This window comes from Eptatretus burgeri, chromosome 6 (assembly GCF_056783735.1).
Source record: "Eptatretus burgeri isolate ZD-2024b chromosome 6, Ebu_testis_v1, whole genome shotgun sequence".
In the NCBI taxonomy this organism is placed as follows: Eukaryota; Metazoa; Chordata; class Myxini; order Myxiniformes; family Myxinidae; genus Eptatretus; species Eptatretus burgeri.
Genome location: NC_140966.1, coordinates 93,673,064 through 93,683,684, shown reverse-complemented (window position 1 = coordinate 93,683,684; position 10,621 = coordinate 93,673,064). Strand labels below are relative to the sequence as shown.

The 10,621-nt window shown below is 43.5% G+C and overlaps 1 protein-coding gene across 8 annotated transcripts in view; it reads left to right on the top strand.

The window, feature by feature from the left end:
* LOC147025359 (mutS protein homolog 5-like) overlaps positions 1–9,996 on the top strand; it is a 293,181-nt gene extending 283,185 nt beyond the window's left edge. For all 8 annotated transcript variants that reach the window (XM_085886261.1, XM_085886264.1, XM_085886263.1 and 5 more), the window contains one exon: positions 8,783–9,996. In XM_085886261.1, coding sequence (XP_085742387.1) covers positions 8,783–8,957 — 175 coding nt within the window. In that variant the 3' untranslated portion in view covers positions 8,958–9,996. The remainder of the gene's footprint in view (positions 1–8,782) is intronic.
* Positions 9,997–10,621: the final 625 nt, after the last annotated feature.

Genomic DNA, 10,621 nt, shown 5'->3' with positions numbered 1-10,621 from the left:
AGACAACAATAGTTGTACAAGGATATACATAGACATTGGAGGAGGCCATTTGGTTCATCAACCCCTTACATTATCCACATCTTATTAATGACATCCATCAATGTGCTTATATTATTTTGACGAACTCCATCTATTTACTTAATCTGACTTAACATGAACATTATTTCATCACAAGAGGCAGGAAATTGGGTTAAGGTACCAGAGTCAGGGCCGGATTTACCATGTGGGGGGCCTTGGGCACAATGATTGTGGGGGGCCCCCAAATTTGGAGATTAATCAACAACTTAAATTATAACTGCTTTTTCATCAACAACTGAACTTATATCTATAGATTTGGCAGATCCTGATCAGGAATGATTTGGCATACATGTTCACAAATTACAATTAAATCTGACAATATGACAAGATGGACGGATTGTTATTGATATGGCTGGTGACTTATCTATGAGATGATGACTTATCTCTGAGCTCATTCTAAAATCAAAAAGCAAAAATTCTGTTGCTGCAAGAGTAAGAGATAGAGATGGACCGATACAAGAAAATAACAAACGACGCACTGTCATTAATCATACTACGAACTTCAACTAAAAATCTTCTAACTTCTAAAAACCCTCTGGACAAGAGGAATCCGAAATGGTGATTAATAGCCGACTTTCAGCAACCGCAAATATACGGCAGTGTCATCCACATCAATGAACATACACACGGTGCCTTAATCAATGGACAAGCTTCCTGCGTGACTTCGTGGCAGCGAACTCGGATATGATACTGTCAACCTGCATGGAATTGAGCACATCGGATTCGGTTGAAATGATGGTCAGATTGACCAGTCTCTGCTGCCCCATCGTGGAGTGAAGATGGTTCTTGATAAGCTTGAGTTTCGAAAACGAGAACTCTCCGGAACAGTTCGACACCATCAGTGAGAAGTAAATCCAAAGCAGCACTTCCACGTTTGGGAAAGTATCGGTGAGTTTTCGCTCGATGAGAAAACTGTACATCTCGAGTTCAGTACGGCCCGAGTCTGGCTCTGACTCCTTCATCATGGCTTGGAACTGAATCATTTCGTCTGTGAGGTCAGGTGTTAGATCTTCCCGATACAGCTCGACGAGCTTTGAGCATGACTCTCGAATCTGCTCCACTTCGAGTTGAACAAGAGCACGCAGGAATCCAAATCTGTCGCTCATCTCGCTGTAAGCATTTGTACGCTTTTCCAACTGCGACAGCAGTACGTCGATCACTGCAACGTATCCACTGATGCGAAAGGACTCCTTGGTGTCTAGTTCTACTTCTGGAGTGTGTCCGTAGTCCAAGGGAGCAAGGCGGACATTACGCTTTTGTCTACGCGATCTGCGAGTGAATTCCTCCGTACCTGAGCGCTCCACTCCGTCAACAACGAATGTATCAAACTGATCGCGTAATGACTGCACGAAGCTCGCCAGTGACTTGAGGAGCTGCACGGCTGTGTCGAGATCGGTAGTTTGTGACTGAAGGGTTTTACTCGTACGATCAAATCTACCAAGGACAGTAGACCAGAAATCAGCATAGAACCCTATCTCGAGCGTGCACATCGTTTGGTGAAGCGTCTCGGCGGTGTTTCTCGTTTCACTATTCAGTTGTTCATCGTTTGCGATTTCATCGAGGACATCGATGATTTCGCTGTAACCGTCTAGAAGAGCTCGGGTTGCATCAGAATGAGCTGACCAGCGAGTGGAGCTGAGGCACTTTGGTACTTGCAGACCTTTGGCTTTCACGGCGTCAAATAATCTGGCGTAGCGCGACATGGAAGCTATAAAAAATACATACACTTGTTCCACAAATTCAAAGAATGCTGCTGCAGGTCTAAAGCATCCCACGGCCGACTGACCGACTAAATTCAGTGAGTGCGTCACGCATGGCACAAGTATTGCGAGAGGGTTCTCCTGTTTGATCATTCCCTGCATCCCATTGTATCGGCCACTCATATTAGATGCGTTATCGTAAGATTATCCTCGGCAGTTAGCGATGTCCAATCCAGTGGCTTTCAAAAAAATCCAGTAATGCCGTCACTTTCTGGAGTCCAGTGTGTCCTGTGTTGCTCAGAAAGGTCATGAAATGCTCCACTGGAGCCTCGTTCTCGATGAATCGTAGAACTGTGAGCTGTTCTATGTGGCTTATGTCAGGAGTAGAATCGACTGACACAGAGAAGTATTTTTCCTCTTTCACACAAGCGATAATGTTATCCAGAACAGATTTTCCGATGATGGAGACTAACTCTTCACATGTCGTAGATGATAAGTAGTTGGTGTGGCCACTACCTTGGTTGGCATATTTCTGAATGTGCTGCGCCAAAAATGGATCATATTCCGCAAAGTAATTCCATTAAACCAAGGTAGTTACCATTCGTCCGTGACCCAACAATTTCATCCGATCCACGGAACGCTAGACCACGCTCAGTGAGAAACGATATCATGCTCACACTTCGTTTCAGCACCTCCCTCCAATAGGACGCAATCTCACTCACCTGTTTGACGAGTTCAGTGTCCACACGACCTGCGGATGTTGCTCTGTCTGACAAGTGGATGATATTCGCACAATGTACATGCGAACGCTCATGCACCTCAATAGAACGACTGGGATGCTTCAAATCATTGAATCCTTCCCCGCCCAGGGCAGTAGCGCCTGCAAAGAACTTGCAAGCGATGCAGTACAGTTTTCCGGTTGATGTGGAGAAGCAAAGCCAGGACCTTTTCCTGGACTCTCCGTTTTGTAGTCTACGGTAAAAAAAGATTCTTGGAGCAGCAGCGTTTCCTCCCTTCAACGAACTGTATGGATGAATCAAAGGGACCAGTCAAATTCTGCAGGGGCTACAAATCTCGTGATTCCCAGTAGTCGAACATCTCTGACGATGGTCGTTCAGGAGGCCAACATCCAATGCAATTGGCAAAGCCAGGTCCACGATCAGTCAGTATATCTCGCACTTCTTCATCTGATGCATGTTCTTCATCGGTGGAACCTTCCGAGATGTTGGGCGAATCTTGACGCGGGGGTTGCGTTGCCAAATCTGCTTGTTCTGTCTTTGTTGGTGTTCCAGCCTCTGTCATGGATGAATCGCCTGTTTGTGCAGGAGTGAAAAACTTTGAGATTTTCTGGGTCTTGTCGACGATGGCCTTGTGTCTTTCATCTTTTTCCTTGGAACGTTTCCGCTTTTGAGCACCATTGTCATATTTCCATGGAGCCCTGGATTTGTGCCTGTCGTCACCGAAGCCGCTCATTGTGGTTTCTGCAGCTGGTAGGTACCGAGTAACCGATATATTGTCAGAGTGCACGTGGGACGTACTAGAATCACGAACAAGTATGTTTCACACACCTGGAACATAGAAAGTCACACCGTGTTACTGTGCTGTGCGCGCCAGTAAGCAGGGTACTGACAGCGTTCCCTGCCAGCCGCAGTTTCAGTGTGTACAGTACTACCCCTGCCGGCCGTGTGCTGTGCTGGCCTAGTTTTACCACGTCGACTTTCACCTTTTCACCCCTCCTCTGGCTGGACTTCTGTATTCCGTCTGCGTTTGCTGGGCTCTGGCGGGCAGTGCCGTAGTTAGTTGATCACGCTCAACCATCCGAAGCATCGATCCAAAAAAAGATCCGAATGTGGGCCTCCAATGGCCGAGGCTTGCCCCGGGAATTTTTGACCACGTTGGATCCGTTCTGTGGACCGTGGAAGAAATGGCTTGAAAAAGCCAAAGCTTGAAAAGGACCCTCACAATGACGGACAATTTTGAAAAGATATCCTTACAAAGAGTTTACAATCTTCATTCACCGACAATAAAACTTTCGAAGCACATTTTCAAGGGATTTTCAAAATGTCATCGAAATTGTGGAGGGGCCCTAAATGTGGGGGCCCCGGGGCCATGGCCCCACCTGGCCACCGCTAAATCTGGTAGTAACCAGAGTGGATGATTAAGGATGGTGACGGAAGGCTTATTGACAAAGACGGGGCAGTGTTGAAGGTATGGGAAGGATATTTCCAGGAGCCATTGAATCAGGGAGGAAGCAACGGAGAGCTGGAGCTTCCCTGTTATGTCGAGGGGAAAGTGGAGTTCGTGGAGGTCACGGAAGAGGAGATGTGGACAGCATTAAAGAGATGAAGAAGGGAAGAGCACCAGACACTGAGGAGGACATTGATAAAGAGATGAAGAAGACATTGATGAGGTGCATACAAAGATGCTAGTTGCTGCAGGAGAAGTCAGAGTCAGTTGAATGAAGAGACTTTTGAATGTATGGATGAGAGAGAGGGTTCAATTCCGGAGGATTGGAGGACAGGGCTAATTGTGTCGATATGGAAGAGTAAGGGCGATGTTCAAAATCCAGGGAAGTACAGAGGCATTATGCTACTAGGTCATGTCATGAAGGTACTGGAGAGGACTCTGGATGGGAGGACAAGGAAGAATGTGGAGATGTAGATTGGCGAAGATCAACAGGAGTTTGGAAAGGGTAGGGTGACAAGGATGGGATGTTCACACTGATACAGCTGGTGGAGAAGAGGTTGGAGGTGCAAGGTGAAATGGCATTGGGATTTGTGGACCTGGAGAAGACCTACGACACTGTCCTGAGATAGATGGTGATGGCGAGACCGAGATAAATGGGAGTGCCGGAAGCAGAAGTTATGTTGGTGGAAGGGATGTAAAATGGAACAAAGGGAAGAGTTCTGATTGGTCCGGAGATGTTGCAGGAGTTCTGTGTGAACTTTGGTTTGAGGAAGGGAATTTCTCTCAGCCCCCTCATGTTTGTTATGCTGATGGTGCTCATAAGCAGGAGGGTATATATGAAAGCTATTCTGCAGAGGACGGTGCATTCAAATGATTTGGCTATTGTGGTGAGTGGACGGAGGATGCGGGGGGAGTGGAAAAAGGCATTTGGGAAGCATGGGCCGAATACGAGTATGGAGAAGATTGAGGTGATGTGGGTCAGGCAGCAGAGAAAATAAATTAATATCAGGTTGGAGGGGAAGGAGATCAGACAGAGAAATTGGTTTGAGTATCTGGGGGGAACAGTGACTGGGGATGGTAAGTCAGAGGCAGAGGTGCAGAAGAGGATTCAGGTGGGTGTGAATGTGTGGAGGAGGATGGAGGGATTAATGCCAAAGAGTAAAATATCAAGGAACGTTAAAGGGAAGGTTTTGTTGTCTTGTGTGATGCCAGTCTACCTTTACAGTATCAAAACGGTGGCACTGACAGTGTGACAACAACAGAGTTTGCAGGTCTGCAAGAACAACTGGATGAAGGGATTGCAGGAGTAAAGAGGGTGGATGAACTGAGGGAGGAGATTGGTGTGCAGATGAGCTTGATGGGGAGGTTGATTAAAAAAAAAAAAAAACTGGCTGAAGTGGGCCGTGGTGCTGATGGGGGGAGAGAGCGGAGGACTTTGTTAGTTGTAGCTCCTGAAAGCAGAGAAATGTTTCTACAATATCCCCATCCGAGTTCACATTACAGAGAAATAGAGACAGGAGATCGCTGTGTGAAATATCTATCGCAAAATCTGCAATGACAACAAAACGACAAAGCTTCTGTAACTTCCTCAACAATAACAGATTGCACTGAATCTTGGAGACAGTTCATCAGTTCATTATGAATACCAGGACTCAGGTACTTTTCTATTTGAAGGTGTTTCGGCTAAATGCCGGGCTAACACACTATCATAATTGCTTATGAGACGAACAAGTTCATGAAAGTTGCCATCATTTATTTATGCCACAGCAGGACCAGAAAAGTCCCTGCCTTCTCAATGGCCCTGAAAGGGCAAGTTCTGTTTGGCCATGAAGAGAGTTATGTCTACTAAGTGTGTCAACACTTTCCTAATTTTTGTACCAGTCTTTTGTGGGCTCCTAATTGTTCTTCGTCAACTGAATTCCCCTGACTAAGTCTCATTCGCATCATTGAGAGCTCACCCTCTGCATTCATATGAACCGAAGATATCTCATGTTCTTCTATTCATTGTGTAGCCTTCTTCCAATTGAAAAAATCACCTCCAGACTCATTGCTCCAAGTTGGATCAAAATGTCTTATCTGCATTATAATTGATCTTATCTGCAAATAGACAGCAGGAAAAATAAAAACGGGAATCCTTGGAGGCAGAGTAGCTCAGCCAGTTCCGCAGCACCTTTGTGTCATTGTCTTTGAGCTTCTTATCATAACACTCATGATGAAATGCTCTGCCTTGGTGACGAGGAAATGCATACTCGCTCTTCAAGCCAGGCTGGCAAGATCCTGCTTCAAGAAGGACTCAAACAAGTGGTGGAGTGACAGCTTAGTGGGTCAGTGGAAAAAGATCTTGACTGGTATATCAAGGGGGTATACACCGAATAATTTTCTTCACTTGATCAGCTTGTGATGTCTTCTTGAAAGAGAGGAGATGGCTGATCATTAGGCTGCACCATGTCACAAACACTGTCATCAGATTTTGTTGATTCATCTACTGTTTGCTTCCCGATACAGTGAGAGAATACAATGATTGATATGATCAAAGGAGTGATAATATTTCATTGTTTACTGCACACGTGATGAAAGTTTTATCAACAATCAAATTGGAATAAATTTCAAGGAGTATTTTCAAATGTCCAAACGGAAAATGCATTAGCGCATGCATTGATAAAATTGGACATCATAATAATGGTCAAAGTCGTTTGCTAAAAACTGCAATAGCTCTTTACACAAATGACGTCACGGCTATGGGTAACACACGCATGCGCACATGTCGATTGTGAGCGTGTCTGCTACTGAGACACAAGGACTTGCGCGAGTACCGTGTACCCGGCAGTTACGGGATGCAACAATGCTCGCAATATCATACACGCTCCAGCATGCGTGCGCACAAATCAAATGGACAGGTTTAGCTGGTACCTCCAGGGCACATATTATTGTTTGTCTGAATTGTTTTCGACTTATCCACGTACATGCAATAGCGCAATCCATTTTCGTAAAAGGGTGCCATTCGTTAAGAGCGTTGCAGATTACAAACAATATGCTTAGGTAAATTACATTTTAGCGGACACCGCACTCCCTCCTGATATACAAATAAACAATTTTCTATGTGAATAACAAGTAGTTTTAAAATGTAAATGTCCCATTTGCATTACCAAACGAGCTACACACAGAGTAATCGATAATAATTGATGTGTGCAGTACCAGCGACACAACAGCCTTACCCGAGACTAGTGAATGCAAGGGCCTCAGAATGTAATCACTAATTTCAGCATAAAACTAGAAGGGCACTCGGTGGAGCGTATACTTCCGCTACATAATGCCTGATCCACAAGAACATATCAGACCAAATAAATTTTCGAAATATCATGCTATGTAATCGTTTTTGTTCCTCTCACTGGTGAAGAATCACTTTAAAAATTAAATAATTCTCATATCTAGCTCCGATTTCAGATCTTCACCAAAATCCAATTTGTCCGTGTCAAACACCCACAGCATCCACCAAGTTTCATCCGAATCTGTCCACAACTTTTTGAGATATCGTGCTATATATCGGTTTAGCCCAATCTCTCAATGGTGAAGAATGACTTTAAAAATTCTAGTAGCCGTAGTCGGAACCGGATCTTCACCAAAATCTAATCAGTTCGTACTTAACACACACCAAACCTACCCACCAAATATCATCAAAATATGTCCAAAACTTTTTGAGATATCATGCACACAGACAGACAGACAGACAAACAAACAGAGAGGGGTGAAAACATAACCTGCTTCACCTTCATTGGTGGTGGTAACTTGCGATCTGCATGGACTGCAAAATAAATCAAAACAAATAGGACATGAAATACCTTAAATAGGTAACTGGTAGTTGATCCACCATGAATAAAACTGAAGCTCACGTTTCGGGCCTGACCCTTCATTGGAGCCAAACAAGGACCAGTATTGGTCAGGACCAATACCGACCAGTACAGGACCAGTATTGGTCAGGACCAATACCGAAACATTCTTTGCTTCAGATGACACATAACACATGACAGAGGGATTTTTTTCTCTCCTTAGGTAGTCATTATAATCACAAGAATACATGTCATATTGGCAGGACTTTCAGGTAAATTGTGTGGGGATGGGCCATGGTTTCTGGGGTGGGTGTTCCGCAGGCTTGATGGGCTGAATGGCCTCCTCCTGCGCCAAAGGTCTCCCCCCCCCCCCCAATAACTCCTCTCCTCTTTTAATAGTACTTCTTATGGGGTTTCCATTATGTCTGCCAAGTTTGGTGGCCCTACATTGTTCCTTTCTCAAGATATACAGTACAATAAATAAGGAGACAGACAGATAAAGAATAAATAGTCCCAAGTGGTACAGACACTAGTCTCCAAATGAAAGGCAGTTTTAGTTGGGCTACATTAGATGACGAAGGGTGTCTTCAGGGGTCTTAAAGGGCTTTAGTGTTCTGAAGGGTCTTGAAAGGTCTTAGGATTCTAAAAGGTCTTAAGAGTCTTAGGTCTTAGGTTTACCACCCAATTTAGAGCTTCAGGTTCAAGCTATCACTCAATTTTCCATTCAATAGAAGGGACATGAGCAGTGTAAAATGACGAGGTTGCAAGAGTGCTCTAAAAAATAAATGTTATTTATGTTCTCTCTGCAGTTGATGATGCTATAATAATTCGTTATTTTATTAAGCCAAAACACAACTTCACAAAATAACTTGTAAGAGGTATGAGCAATGCTCAGGTGAGAGAAAATTTATTGAGAACCCATTTGCTGATGAAGTCAAGTTTGGTAGGAGGTCGTCATTGCAGAATTATTTGCGTCATGTTTCTCCGCAGATGTGAGTCCATCAATAAAAAATTTCTGGAGCTGGACTTGGAGAGTGACGGTGACCATGTGGCGGTGGTTGCTTTCCTTGATAAACTTGCTGACGACGATTGTACCGGCATGTCCACACAGCATATCCCTCGACCTGACCAAGCAGAAGCAGCTCAATCTGAGTTATCCATTTAACTCTGCCTGATTTATCCTTTGCTCAATACTCCGCTGCTCTGTTTTTTCCCCCCTTCTTTCCTCAATCGTCTATCCGATCTGAGAATTTATCACAACTTTGCAAACACATCACTGGATACATCACAAGAGGATATATTATTATTGTTATTATTGCAATATAAGAATTGTTTATTGTAATAACAAGTGGTACTGTACACAGGGGTAAGTCAACTTGAAAAAGTACTTTTTGATTTTCAAATGCAGTCGTTATACTTATTTATACCCTGAACTTGTTTTAAAGGTGACCTTACTTATTGACATACGTGTTTACGCTTATTCACTCACTCCCATACGCTTAACTGATGGAGTGATACATGTCAGTTGTACCTTTGTCTCGATGTGTGAACTCGTCTGTAGCCATTCCATTCGGCATGTTCCGTTGCGGTGCTCGGTTGATGTTTTTGTTGTAATGCATTTTTTAAAATAACGTTGCACAGGATTTGCTAACTCCTGTTTTCCATCAATCAAGGGGTGGGATGGGAAGCCTGCTTTGGCTTTCCTCTTTTGTGATTGGAGGAAAATGCAACCTTTAAGATCAGGCAGTAAGTTCAGTGCATTCATGTAAATTTTTAACTCTTGAAGCATTTCCTTGCTTTATAAGTTGTAACTTAGTACGACCACTGAAGGCTTGTGTTTCAACCTTGTTTAGATTTTTCTCTGCTACAGTTGTATTTAATTCACTTTTGTCCGTTTTTATAGATCTGTGGAAGAAGTTCACAAAGTTAGAGAGCCAGTTGTACGAATATTGCAAAACTATTTTTCAGATATTGAGAAGTGGGAGAGCTATATTTTTCCTGTCATTGCATATATTTAGGCTTTTCTTGTTAGCTCTGCATCAGCTGTTAGTGTCTGGCAATGTGTAAACTTGCTTTCCATCAACACGACTTGTTACCATGAAGGCCTTATGTATTTGTGATGAAAGCATTTATGATGACGTCACGTCTTCACTTTCTTTTCTTGATTTAATTTAGCTGTACAATCATAAACTTAACAAACATCCCTTGTGTCTCTGTGGCTGCTTACTTTAAAGTAGTTTCGCAGTAAAATATCAAACACAAGCTCCTCCAGGTTGCGTGTACCTCTGACAGTGCAACACACACTTCAGATCACTGAACGAGTTAGTCCGTTGGAATATTACATCTTGCACATGCATGGAATGCAGGAAAGAGTTTTGTGGAAGTTGCAAGGTCAAATTCTTAGAATGGTCTTCAAAATGGATGGAACGTGGAGATATATTGTAACACGAGAACGGCACTCGGGAGAACACATACCTCTGCTAGGCTGAACATTTTATGTTTTACATCCCACTGATAGGCCGGATCAATATCCGGACCTGTACCAAAATCTAATCAGCTTGTTCTTGTCAACTACCCATCTCATCCACCTAGTTTTGTCACAATCCATCCACGGCTTTTTGAAATGTCATGCTATACAGTATATCTTTTTTGACCCCCATCTCTCAATGGTGAAGAATCACTTTCAAAATAAATAAAAAAATTCTCGTATGTGTATCTAGATCCAGATCTTCACCAAAATCAAATCAGTTCATCCTTGTCACACAACCATCCTTCCCACCAAATTTCATCCGGATCTGTCCACAACTTTTTGAGATATCTTGCTCACAT